The 14,182-nt window shown below is 38.8% G+C and overlaps 1 protein-coding gene across 2 annotated transcripts in view; it reads left to right on the forward strand.

Annotated features, from left to right (window-relative positions):
- Nucleotides 1-12,980, forward strand: part of btz (CASC3 exon junction complex subunit) — a 30,306-nt gene extending 17,326 nt beyond the window's left edge. For both annotated transcript variants that reach the window (XM_088260478.1, XM_088260479.1), the window contains exons 10-17: nt 238-434; nt 1,985-2,609; nt 5,112-5,212; nt 5,721-5,843; nt 7,080-7,210; nt 8,216-8,328; nt 9,777-10,303; nt 10,789-12,980. In XM_088260478.1, coding sequence (XP_088116604.1) covers nt 238-434; nt 1,985-2,609; nt 5,112-5,212; nt 5,721-5,843; nt 7,080-7,210; nt 8,216-8,328; nt 9,777-10,303; nt 10,789-11,073 — 2,102 coding nt within the window. In that variant the 3' untranslated portion in view covers nt 11,074-12,980. The remainder of the gene's footprint in view (nt 1-237; nt 435-1,984; nt 2,610-5,111; nt 5,213-5,720; nt 5,844-7,079; nt 7,211-8,215; nt 8,329-9,776; nt 10,304-10,788) is intronic.
- Nucleotides 12,981-14,182: the final 1,202 nt, after the last annotated feature.

A 14,182-nucleotide genomic window follows, 5' to 3' on the forward strand; every position in this document is an offset into this window, starting at 1 on the left:
TCTTCAAAATGCAAAAACAACACTTTCTGCCCTGTAGCAATTAAATATTAAGTTAAAAATATGCCTCTTTTGCTGGGATATAGTACATTTTCTGGGCATTCCGAAAACATGCACAACTGAAAATTGACGATTTTTAATTTATGACGTTCTTGAAAGGAGTGAGCGCTATATTCATATTCTTCTCCATCTATGTTGGGATCTCAAAAACTAATATTACGCATTTGTTTGCGCCCGCAGAGTACCCGGCCAAGGCAAAGCAGCCGCTGGCGCCTGCCGCTCCCCCGGCGCCCCCGCCGGCCGCCGCCGCCCCGTCGGCGCCCCCGCAGACCGTGCACCAAACGCAGGCCATCATCCAGCAGCAGAACCAGACGCTGCTGCAGCTGCACCAGCCGCAGGCCGGCCTGCACACCCAGATGCTGCAGAACAGCTCCCAGGTATGCGGCGCTTGCCACACCGACTCACCACTGTGGAACCTATTAGATCTTCTTACTCTGCTTGGTGTAGGCCTTGTAGCCTGTTTTCAAGAGGGATTCTTCTTCTCCGTCTTATTCCTCATTGCTGAGGGTTGTGACCCTTGCAGAAGCAATGACTCTTCTCCAGTTATCCCTTGACTGCGCTGCACGTAGCGCTCCAGGGATTAGCCTCCTGCAATGTTGATTCCCAGCTGACAATCCATCTCTTTATAAAGGGTCCGCCAAATAACTTTTTTTTTTTGAAAATGCTATAAGTGCTATCGAGTGTAGCTTCGGCTGTGTGGCACGTAGCGCCGTCCTGTTGAAACCAAATGTTGCCAATATCCTCCTCTTCAATTTTTGTGAACAAAAATCCGTTCAACATGGCCCGATAACGATCGCCATTGACTGTAACGGCCACTCCTTGCTCATTTTCAAAGAAAAATGGCCCAATTATGCCTCTGGACCAAAATCCGCACCAAACAGTGACTCGTTTTGGGTGTACCGGCTTTTCAATGTATGCGTGCGGGTTTTCTGTGCCCCAAATACGACAATTTTGCTTGTTTACATACCCGCCAAGATCAAAATGAGCTTCATCCGAAAAGATGATTTTTTTGGCAAAATCGGCATCTTCTGTAAGTCGATCGCAGGCCCACTCAGCGAAGCGAAAACGCATTGGATGGTCAGTTGGCTTCAACTCCTGAACCAATTGGACTTTGTATGGCGTCATACCAAGGTCTTTATGCAAAATTCGTCTCAATGATGTCTCCGAAATGTTCAATTGTTGAGAACGACGGTGAATTGATGTTGATGGCGCTTCACGCACACTTTCTGCCACAACATCGATATTCTCGGGTGTACGCACTGTTTTTGGCTTTTCACGCTTTGGTTTATCGATGAGGATGCCAGTTTCTTTCACTTTTTTCACAAGATAACGAACATACGGAGCTGACGGTGCTTCTCTTCTTCCAAAAACCGTACGCAATTTTCGCACACATTCTGCAACATTACCATGATTTTCAAAGTAATGTCGCAATATTTCCCAGCGTTGTTCAAGCGTATACACAACCATATTCGCTCAGCGGAAGGATAAAACTAATTATCTGTCAAATCAGACATGAGCTAAGTGTTACCATTCACGAAATAAGCACTAGTTGAAAAAAAAAACTTTAGATGGCGGACCCTATATAATAAAATGTGTGTATGTATGCGTATATATATGTATGTATATTTATAAAAATATTCTTATTTTTAAACTTCTTACCTAGAAAAAAAATTATTAATTCCTCTCCTTTCCTTCTCCTTCCTGCAAAATCTATTTTTTTTATACCCTACCCTTTTTTTTAAACTTATTGTTTAATTGGCTTTTTTTAACGTAACTATTTTTGTTAATGTAATGTAATGTTTATTATTGTTAATGTGACTATTGTTTATTTTATCTTTTTTTTTTATGTGCAAAGTTGTACAATTCCCGAACAAATAAAATAACAACAAGTATTTTTTTCAAAAGCATGCACCATAATTGTCCACAGGTGATCCAATCTAACCAGCAACTACATCAGTCAAGTCCTGTGTTACACCAGCCCAGCCAGCCGCCGCCGCTACACCAGTCGCCCCACCAGCAGAGTCAGGTCATACACCAGCAGAGCCAACAGATCCACCAGCAAAACCAGCCGTTACACCAGCAGGGTCAACAGATACACCAGCAGAGCCAGCCTCTGCACCAGCAACCCCAGCAGATCCACCAGCAAAGCCAGATACACCAGCAAAGCCAACAGATACACCAGCAAACCCAACCGATCCACCAGCAGAATCAACCGCTGCTCCAGCAAAATCCGCCGATACACCAGCAGAGTCAGCCGCTGCACCAGCAAAGTCAGCCGCTGCACCAGCAAAGTCAGCCGCTGCACCAGCAAAGTCAGCCGCTGCACCAGCAGAGTCAGGCGATACACCAGCAGGCGGCGCCGATCCTGCAGCAGACGGCGCCGATACTGCAGCAGAATCCAGCCCTGCACCAGCCGGGGGTGATGCACCAAGTGAGTCCGCCGCTGCAAGGCCAGCTCGGGCGGCCCGGGGCGGGGGCCCCGCTGAGGCAGCCGCAGCGGACGCACCAGCAGATACCCTTACACACCATGCCCGCTCCTACGCACCTGCAACGTGAGTTCAAAACATATTCCTCTTATTTTCACTTAACCTTTCCGGGAGTACAAAAATTGATGTACGACTTTCTCTGGGGAGTGGGTTCTTTTTACATTAAAAAAAAAAAAATTCATTAAATCGATGTATTATGAAGATAGAAATTATGTTAAAATAATGTCATTTAAAAAAACACCCATTCGAAATATTTTTCTATGACAAAATTACACAAAAATATCCACAGATGTCATTGCTATACAAGTTACATCATACTAACTGACAGACGGACTTCAACATTTCTTTAACGTCGATACTCCTTTAAGGAAAATTCGCACTGACGTTCATTTACATCCATACTCCCGGACAGGTTAATTATCACTGTGATAATTTACTTCATTCATCCATCCATCCATATATGCTCCCTATGATCTTTTAAATTTCGACATCTAAATATTTTTTTAATAAAGGAATAACCCGCAGAGCCTCTTCTTTTGGAGGCTTGTCTGCAGGTAGGATAGTAAGGATAGGGAAGGTATATGTGAATAATACATCACTAACACCCAGACCAATTGAAAATAAATCTTTCTTGAACTTATTTTGCGATTATCGGGAATCGAACCCGCGACGCCAGTTTCGCAGTCGAACGTCTGCCCAACTACGTTCAAACTGTATTCCTCTTATTATTACTTAACCGGATCCACGCGGCTCGCATAACCGTTTGTGTTTTTACAAGACATGCCCCATACGCGGCTGACATAAGCGTTTGTGTTTTCACTTTGCTCCAAGTTTCGAACCTCAGTTCAACTTGGAGGGATTTTTTCATGGTGTGGAACTTTGGATAAAATAATACGTCAATCCTCAGCCTTATGACATCTGTTGAAATATCTGACTAATAATTTGTAATATCACAAGGATAAATAAAACAACAGATCCCTGATTTTTCTTGCGGTCGGTAATTAGTCCGCGCCATAATCATGCCCTATATCTGTCTCACTCTCGACGCTACGCATCGCCAGTGGGTAAGAGTGACACACGATGCGTGCTTTGATTTATTTATGTTACGATCTAATTTGTTTATATTACGATATATTTCAAGAATAATGTGACACACGTGTATTATAGAGTACCAAAAAGGCACAATGAATCCCATTGAACGTTTTTGTTTAGGAAAATAAATCGTTTCATAACTAAATACATGATAAAAGTAATAATTAAAAAAACGGCGAAATACAGCCGCGCACGAGCGTCTCTTAGGAACAAAGTTAACGCGGTTAAAAGGTTAATTATTGCTGTGGTAATTTATTTAATTCATTCATTCATCCATATGGTCCTTATGAACTTGTGGGTTCTAGTTGAACACCTACTTAAATTAACAGAAGGGAAGCAAGATGAAAGCGGATTACTTTTAACACAGATTTATTCAGTTCTAGAAAATGACAGTCAAGAAATATTTAAGAATAATCGCGTGATTCTAATGTAAGCGCAGTTGGAGAAGGGCGTGTCGATCACTGGACGAGCGGTAGCGGAATGTGACGCCCTGGTTTTTGTTCGGACCGAGCTCGGCTTCGTTCTGCGTTTCTTGCTTGCGTGTTCGATTATGTTCGTTCGTTCGATTATGTTGTGGGTTGCCACAAGCTTTTATATTTTGAACTTTCAACATAAATATCAAAAAACCAGTCACTAGTCAAATAAAATAAAAGTGGAAAAACTATATAGTTCTTGTTTTATTATATAGAAATTAGTTCCATCAAGAAATGTCAGTCTTCTTCTTCATGAACCCTCTGTCCTCCACTGCTGGATATAGGCCTCTTCCCCTTCTTTCCATTTCCTCCGGTCGGTTGCTGCTTGCAGCCAGTTTCTACCCCCCACAGCGACTATGTCGTCGGACCATCTCTTTTGGGATCTTCCGACACCTCTTTTGTTCTCCCAAGATCTCCATCGTAAAATTCTTGTAGTCCATCTTGTGGGGTCCTGTCTGGCAATATATCCTGCCATTTGATATTTGCCACGCGATCCATGATATCTTCTTCTTTGATTCTTTTCCTGGTATCTTTATTTTTTATTTTATTCATCAGGCTTAGGCCAAGCATGAATCTTTCCATGGATCGCTGTGTCCACTTGAGCTTCTGTGCATCCTTTTTTGTTGATTATGACGATGATAATTTTGATATAAATGCAGTTGAAATGCGATCTGTCCGACGAATGTGTGGCAACACGATGTACGACAGATGTTCGAATGGCGGAATAAGAAAATATTGCAAGGTTGAAATAAGCATTATCGATAAAATTAAATAACGGTGTGTGGAGACGGTTTGGACATGTGGAACGAATGAGTGAAGAAAGAACATTTTAATTTTAACAAATTTAAACAAAAGTAAGACAACATTTTCTCTTTGTCAGAGCCTAGTCTCTAGTGCATATGTGTTCACTGGCAGTATGCAGTATTCGGTGTTTTCGTTTTAGACAGGTCGGAATCTCCTTAGAAATGTCAGTAGAAAACTTAAATATTATACTTTTTTTCAGCTGGTCTGGTAGCTACTCCGACGTATGCCCCTCCTCCGCACGCTCCCCCGCCACACGCCGCCCCCCCGCAAACAATGATGCCACAGCCGCAATATATACAGGTAATTATCTTAGTAATTGTCCGCCTCCGTAGTGTAATGTCAGCACGCTCGGCTACCATACTGGAGGTCCCCGGTTCCGTTCCCAGGAGGGGGGGGTTAAATAAATATGAGTAATTTTTTCGCCCTAATTTTTATTCAGTATTACTCTGGACTGGTACCTGAAGCGGAGGGCTGATCACATTTCCTTCATCTGCTGACTAACGATCAAGATAACACTGCTTTTATATGATGCAGTGCCCTATGCACCATTGGGTGCGGATAAGGGTTTGAAGAAGAAGATATATGTTCATATAAACATACATTTATAAATTCATATGCGTAAATAATATATAATTTTTTTCAGCCACTTTGTTATTTTGGTGCAGTTCTTTTCACATATTTTAAATATATTTTAACATAATAAAATTTTTTAAACAAATAATAATTATATTTAAAAAGTATGTTTTATTTTAATTTTATATTTGAATTTGGATGTAGATATGACTTATCTGCGGAACTTCTGTTTCAGCAAAACACAAACGGGGCGATATACTCCCCGCACACCATGCCGCCCCCCGTCTACCCGCCGCAGACCGCCTACCCCGCCCCCCTGCCCTACCACCACCAGGCCACGCCCACATACCCCGCTCACGTGAGTTGCAAACTTAACCACTTTTGCCAAATTTAACAACTTTTGACAAATTTTACCACTTCGAGCTAATTTTACCACATTATTTTTTGACATCTCATCAAAGATGGAGAAGAATATGGAAGTCTGGGCATTTACGGGGCTGACAACCGTCATAGGCTGGTTTAAGTGACACTTTACACACGTGTAACATTCAACAATTCTACCCATTATTGACAACCACACTACTCAAATTCTTGGAAGTTCTATATATATGAACCAATTTAGAAACCTTGTTCTTGAATCACTAGAACTTCACTAGAGACATTTATTGGTGAGATGTAAAGAAGCTTTTTACTAAGCAGAAACTCTTATATTAATATGTGAGGTCCGAATCCTGGATTACAATCACACACATGAGAAACGCCAGAAAATACCACTTTCATTTTTATTATTTAAGCTTATAATTAGACCAGATAATTTATTTACAACATTTTGAGTTTGTCCAAATTCTTGTTCAAGTATTTGGACACACTCAAAATGTTGTAATTTTACCACTTTTGGCAAATTTAACGGTTTTTTTCATAATTAAATCTCTTTTGTCAAATTTTACCACTTTTGGCAAATTTAACCACCCTTGAACATTTTACCACTTTTGGCAGATTTAACCACTTTTATCCAATTAACCACATTTGGCAAATTTAACCACTTTTTTATAATTACATTACTTTTAATCAAATTATTTTTTGACATCTCATCAAAGATGAAGAAGAATATGGAAGTCTGGGCATTTACGGGGCTTACGACCGTCATAGGCTGGTTTAAGTGATCACTTTACACACGTGTAACATTCACCAATTCTACCCATTATTGACAACCACACTACTCAAATTCTTGGAAGTTCTATATATATGAACCAATTTAGAAACCTTGTTCATGAATCACTAGAACTTCACTAGAGACATCTATTGGTGAGATGTGAAGAAGCTTTTTATTAAGCAGAAACTCTTATATTAGTATGTGAGATCCGAATCCTGGATTATAATCACACACATATATATTATATTATACTTTTAATCAAGTTTAATCAAATTTAAGCATGTCTGTCTCTCGTGCTCTTCCAAAATCTCCTGCTCTCTACAAAATGCTAAAGACGCTGTCAAGCGTTTTCCGCAAACAGTGTGTCAATACTCACTGATTCTTTGCGCAAATGTGGTTGCTTATGTTAAATTTTACCTGACGAGTTGTGTCAAATTTCAGTCGGCGCGCTCGGTGTACCGAGATCCCGGGGGCATAACGTTCTACAGTCCGCAGGAGCAGAAGGGGGTCCCGCTGCCCACGCGGAGGCCCACCAGCGCCATCCCCATAGTGCCGCCCCCTTCAAGAGGAAGGTAAAACCATTTTTGTACCACTCTTTAACCTTTTAACTGCTGGCAGGTACGTGTATGGCGGTACCCAGCACGCCGCGAATTTTACCACAAATATAAAACCTTCTTTACATATATAGATTGTACCTTATTAGTAGTCTTATTACATATGATACAATTCCAAGAACTTTTTATTTTTAAATACATATTTAAATTTCTTTCCATTTTCAAAAAGTTTTGTTTTATTTTTGACATATCTGCTTCACATTGAAAATTCACAATTGATTTGTGCTTTTTTGAGCTCCTTTTGCAAGGCAATCTAGTCTTCTAATGGATACTTCTATGTGTAATACTGCAGCAAAGTGAGCGTATTTATTTAATATTTTCTTGTAATTGTTTGTTTATTTTTGATATTTGACATTGTTGAAAGCAACAATGTCAAATATCAAAAAAAAACTTGATTTTTCAGGAGATCGTTTTTAATGTTTAAGAATATGTATAATAAAATGTATTAAAAATAAATATCAAGCCACTTTTTGAACTTTTTACTGTGCAATAGATCTTTTTAGGTAAAACGTGAACGTTTTTTCTCCATTTGAAAATATTTAGTATATTAAAAAAATAATTAAACAATACCTTTTCTTCAAAATGCAAAAACAACACTTTCTGCCCTGTAGCGGGTAAATAATTAAGTTAAATATTAAGTTAAAAATATGCCACTTTTGCTGGGATATAGTACATTTTCTGGGCATTTTGAAAACATGCAAAACTGAAAATTGACGATTTTTGATATATGACGTTGTTGAAAGGAGTGAGCGATATATGTAATCCGATCACCGCATTTCAAATCACCTGTGACATCACACCGGGCGATTGTGGCACTTGTCGTATTGACATCTCAACTTAGATGAAAAGGAATATGAATGTCTGGTAATTACAGAGCTTACAGTTTGAGTGATCACTTTATACACGTGTGACATTCACCATTCTACCCGTGATTGACAAATTGGGTGATTTTGTGTTGAGCAGGGGGAGGCTGACGGACGCCGCCGCCGCGGCCGCCCAGAAGGACAACATCGACCACATCGTGGACAACATGTTCGTGCCGCGCCACCAGTCCAGGATGGCACCCTCCAGACCAGGTAGCCTCCACACTCTAGGCCATGGGTGGCCAACATTTTCTGTAGCCGGGAGAGCCCATAGAAATGAGATATCCTACCGGGCCGTAAAACAAAATTTATTTTATTATTCAAAGATAACAAGATATATTTATATATATTATAAACATATTTATTAGGTACTTTTCAAACTATTTAAATAAGTGATTTTTTCACTCTAATATTTATTCAATATCACCCTAAACTGGTACCTGAAGCGGATGGCTGATCACCTTTCCTTCATGTGTTAATGATCAAGATAACACTGCATTTATATGCAGTGCCCTATGCACCATTGGGGTGCGGATAAGGGTTTGACTTTTCAAACTTATTTGCATGTTAAGCCTCGCAATGCCGATTAATGTTTTACTTTTTTAAGATAGAAACAGAATCATTGCATATCAGGCATTGTTCCTTCCAAATTTGTATATTTTTTTGTAAGAATTTGTGTATTAAAATTGTAATCATAAATGTATGCAAGAAGAACAAAGAAACGCAGTTCATCGACTTTTATTTTGTTTACAATATTGTCCCCACATGCAACTCCTTTAAAATATATAAAGGGTGGAAGGCAAATTTACAAACTTGGAAGGAACAGACATGTTGGCTTTGTTTTCAATTCCAAGAAAAAATACTTTATAGTCCATCTGTCTTAAAAACTTCTCAGTTCTTCTGTTACTCTTCTCTTCTTTAGTCCAACGTCTTTACTGCTTGACGCCATTATGGGTCTTGAAATTGTCAGGATAGTGAAATACTCCCATATATGAGATTATGATACGAATTACGCACGACGGAATGTTCTTTTGGTGGTTTGATAATGGAAAAAAATGTGTAATTTTCTCCGTGGGCCGCGGGTCGGTCACCCTTGCTCTAGACCAACTGCACTTCTCAAACAGGCATTCCAGTATTGATAGCCAGTTGCCGGCTTATAATGCCCAATTTGGCCAAACCACGTATGGGAAAAAAATGCGCCTTTGCGGACTTGACCGTACCTGGTACGGGCAGATCTGCAAAGTGTACTATCCCGAGCAGAGTTCGTGCACTCTTGTTTCGGCTTGTTGGTGACGATTTTCTACACCAACGAATTATCTTCCTTAAATTCGACTATTAAGTAGTTAAAGTGGTATTACACAAAGTGAATGATGAATGATAAGCGAATGTTTTGTTTTTGATGTATTTTTCACATTAACCTTCCTTATTCTTACTATCTTTCCAGCAAACGAGCCTTTAAAAGTAGAGGCTTTGCCAGTTATTCCTTAAAATAATAATAATAATAACAATCCTTTTTTTTTTTAAAGAAATCACTTAAAAGCTGCAATGATCTTTCGATGGTCAGACACTGCCAAACACCCCATTTAGCTTACCTAACCTTACATTCGAATGAAATCAGAATGGGCCCGTGTGATGATGATAAATAACTAAACCTGTTCCAGGCGAGCCCCACAGACACACCGAGCCCAGTTTGAGTTCCGCAGACTCGGCTAGGCCGGACGACAGGTCGAGAGAGTCTTCGGAGAAGTCTTCCAAGGAGAGCTCATCGGAACCGTCGCCACCGAGGACAGAACCGCCTCCCACGCAAACCCCACTTCCGGAAGAAAAACCTTCCGAGCAGGACGATGCAATCAGTCTCAAAAATCTAGAAGTCGAAGTCAGCCACTTGCGCGTGACGGAAGAAGACACCAGAGAACCACCCAGAGCTGAAGAGGTCAGTGTTCAGAGCCCGGCTGTCGAAGAACCGGAAGAAGAAATTGCCAAAGATCCCGCGGAGACGGAAGTCGAGGATTCCCCCCTCGAAGTTGACAATCGACGCGAGGAAACAGTCTCCGAAACAGTCCAAGAAGTGAAGGAGGATGTCGTTGCCGAATCGCAGCTCGTGGAAGAAGTTGAATTGGAAGAGAAGGTTCAGCCAGTGGTGATTGAAGAAGAGAAGGTTGTAGATGTCACGGTTGAAAGTGTTCAGGTGTGTATATCTCGCTTTTATCAAGATTTTTCGATGTTCGTTCCCTAGGTGGAGCATATGGTCAACACGAGACGTCTCCACGTCACTCTGTCATGCGCCTTCTCCTTGGTTATACATACCATAGATGTCTCTAGTGAAATTCTAGTTACATATTCAATCACTATGAGCATATAATCGAATGTGAACAATATATAAAGAAGTTCCAAGAACTTGAGTAGTGTGGTTGTCAATCATGGGTAGAATAACTTAATTTACATGTGTGTACATTAAGTTATCACTTAAACCAGCCTATGACCGTCATAAGCTGTGTAAATGCCCAGACTTCCATACTCTTCTTTATTGATGTTGCGATGTCAAAAGACAATACTCTCAAGTCAACGTCAACGTCAGGGAGACCTGACATGTATGTCACATACAGAAGAATCCTTTTTTTTCACTCACAGCCGTAAATATCAATTTTACCACTGTCCTTTCACCATTTTCAGATTGCGCCAAAGATAGAAGAGGAAGAAACGGAACCAGAAGTGACACAGCAACAGGTCGAGCCGGCTGAGGTTCAAAATCCAACGCCGGAAGCCATCGAGACCCTCGTTGAGCAGCCGCCCGCAGAAGCCCAGACCCCTGAAGCCCCGGCGTCTGCGGAAGTCGAGCCCTCAGAACCCGTCGAACCGCAGGCCGTCGGAGACGGACCGGCGGAGAAGGCCATCGCTGCGGAAGACAAAACAGAAGACGCAATGGAGGAATCTCCTTCCGAGAAGAAGGAGGACTAAGTCGGATGACATTCATCAACGTCTTACTACGATAACCAATATTTGTATTTATATTGTATTTATAAATCGTAAATTACTATTAGTCCAAATTTGAAGCACACTAACATTGTGATTTTTGATTATGTAATTTAATTAATGTTTACATTATTTGTACGAAACTTGAATGATAACGAATGTTACGTTTTACGTACTCGTACGTATATTTACTAAAAAAGGCTACTTCTCATTTTTGCTCCGTGTCGTTACTAACAAGGCTGTCATTGTTTCTTCTAGCGATGTGTCCGAATAACTGAAGGACTCGTTTCAAACAGATGTAAGAAATATTTTGAATATTTAACCGGATCCACGCGGCTCGCATAAGCGTATGTGTTTTAACAAGACATGCCCCATACGCGGCTGACATAAGCGTTTGTGTTTTCACTTTGCTCCAAGTTTCGAACCTCAGTTCAAGTTGGAGGGATTTTTTCATGGTGTGGAACTTTGGATAAAATAATACGTCAATCTTCGGCCTTATGACATCTGTTGAAATATCTGACTAATAATTTGTAACATCACAAGGATAAATAAAACAACAGATCCCTGATTTTTCTTGCGGTCGGTAATTAGTCCGCGCCATAATCATGCCCTATATCTGTCTCACTCTCGACGCTACGCATCGCCAGTGGGTAAGAGTGACACACGATGCGTGCTTTGATTTATTTATGTTACGATCTAATTTGTTTATATTACGATATATTTCAAGAATAATGTGACACACGTGTATTATAGAGTACCAAAAAGGCACAATGAATCCCATTGAATGTTTTTGTTTAGGAAAATAAATCGTTTCATAACTAAATACATGATAAAAGTAATCATTTAAAAAACGGCGAAATACAGCCGCGCACGAGCGTCTCTTAGGAACAAAGTTAACGCGTTTAAAAGGTTAAAGCATTAACTTTGTGGATCATTGTAATATATTTTGGAGAAATCAAACACAATTTGGTTTTTGATCCACTCACATTTTTATTAAAATAGACTAATTTCCGAAACAACCTGTTACCCTTTTCAGGGTTTGTCATAAAACAAACCCTGAAAAGGGCAACAGATTGTTGCCGAAACTAGTCGATTTTAATAAAAATGTGAGTGGATCAAAAAACAAAGTGTTTTATTTTTCCAAAATATAGATGTAGGAAAGTCTGTCATCTACTTTAAGCTCTTTTAAAGGAAATATTAATCCTTCCCACGGTCCAGGAAATTTGTAGTACAGTAGTACGCGATAAAACGAATCGCGTAATAGCGAAAAATGACGAAAAAAACTAATTTATTCCCTAAAACTAATTTTTCATACAAAAATGCATTTATATAACGAAATCTAGTTAATATGTAAAACAAAATCACTTTTGGTCCCGTACGAAAAAATGCCAATACATTTATGTAAATTTATAACGAAACAAAAAATGTTACGATGAAAATATGTATACGTCTTACACCGTATCTCAATATGTAATATATACATAGATGAAGAAAATTGCTTTTGCTTCCATTTCGATATCCGATAAATAAGCCCCCCACTGATTTACACATTCGTAATACAAACCAAAAATTAGAAAGCAATTTCTAAAATATCTCGTGTACCTGTTTAATAAATTGCCGCATGTTGAAATTTATTACAATAATTAGGTTCGAAATTTATATAATGAAAACTTTTATCTTTTTCGACATATTTTTCTATGATATTCAATTGAATTAAGTATGCAACTGGTTAAAACACCATATTTAAATATATACATATATACACTAAGACCTCACTTTGCGTCGTAGATACGTTCCAAAATATCGCAACGCAAATCGAAATTTAAAAAACGGCAAATTACCTTTGAGAAAATTTCAAAATTATTCTCTGAATAATAATTTAAAAAAACAAACGCAATTCGGAAAAACAACGACGCAGAGTGAAAATGAGTCTTAACCCTTTCCGGTCCCCCAAAATAAAAAAAATATATATGTTGACAGTTACATTCCAATTGGAAAAAAATATTTTGTCCTCTGCTCCACATAATGTTGTAATAGATACGAGTGACAAAAATGTATCTAGAAATTTAAATAAATAATACTAATGATGAAAAAAATGTGGAATAACATCCGACATGGGACCTAAGAGGAAAAAATCAATGTCGAATGAGATTCGACATTGGACCAGTAAGGGTTAATTTAGTAAAGACGTAACTTTGAAAAAACGCAAAGTGAAATGACGCAAAGCGAGGTCTGAGTGTATCTCATTCTTTAGTGCTTGAAATAATTCATTAGCGTTAAAGACCTCAAGACTTTGCATTATTTTTTTTTTGATAAAATATATAAAATGCGAATTTTTTCATGGTACGTGTCGAGCATTTTTTCTCGATTCCATTAGTTTATTTGAATTTCAATTATTGATGTAAAAATGTGCTTAATAATTTTCGCTGCTAGGATGTAACACCACGAAATGATCAAAACAAATGTCTACACATAAATACTTGAATTATGAGCAATAATAAATTTAATCTATTATATTTAAAATATATAGTCTCAAAAATATATATAGAAATATATAGCCTTGTAAATAATTTTAAAGTCTGTGAAGATTATAAAATGTGTAAACTAGGATTGTGAAATGTGAATTTTACATACAGTAGCCATTCTTTTAACCGGCATTGACAGGACCGACCCAGGGCCGGATAACGAAAAAGCCGGTTAAAGCGAAGGCAGTGAAAAACTCATTTGACCCTTTGAACGCGTTGAGCAATAAATAAATAATAATTTTCCATAAAAAATAAAGTATTCTACGAAATTCCTTTTATTTTTTTACTTTAGTCCATGGCTTGTAAAAGAGTTGTCCAAAGGGTTCGCAAGGAAGAAAACAAACACAATTTTTTGCAAAACAAAAAACACTTCAAAAAAAGAACTTTTTTTACTCTGCATTGGAATATTTTCAACTCACACATTAAAAATTAACATTTCACAAACTGTAAAAAATATTTACAGTAAAAAGCCACACATCACTCCAATTTTTTTTTTTAAAGTACCTACAAAGGATTAAAAATTCTCTTATATTCCTAGAAGAAGCAGGTTAAGAGGGCGTCTACTGGAC

The sequence above is a fragment of the Brachycentrus maculatus genome, unplaced genomic scaffold (genome assembly GCF_059751285.1).
Source record: "Brachycentrus maculatus isolate JH-2025_06_01 unplaced genomic scaffold, ASM5975128v1 h1tg000136l, whole genome shotgun sequence".
Classification (NCBI taxonomy): Eukaryota; Metazoa; Arthropoda; class Insecta; order Trichoptera; family Brachycentridae; genus Brachycentrus; species Brachycentrus maculatus.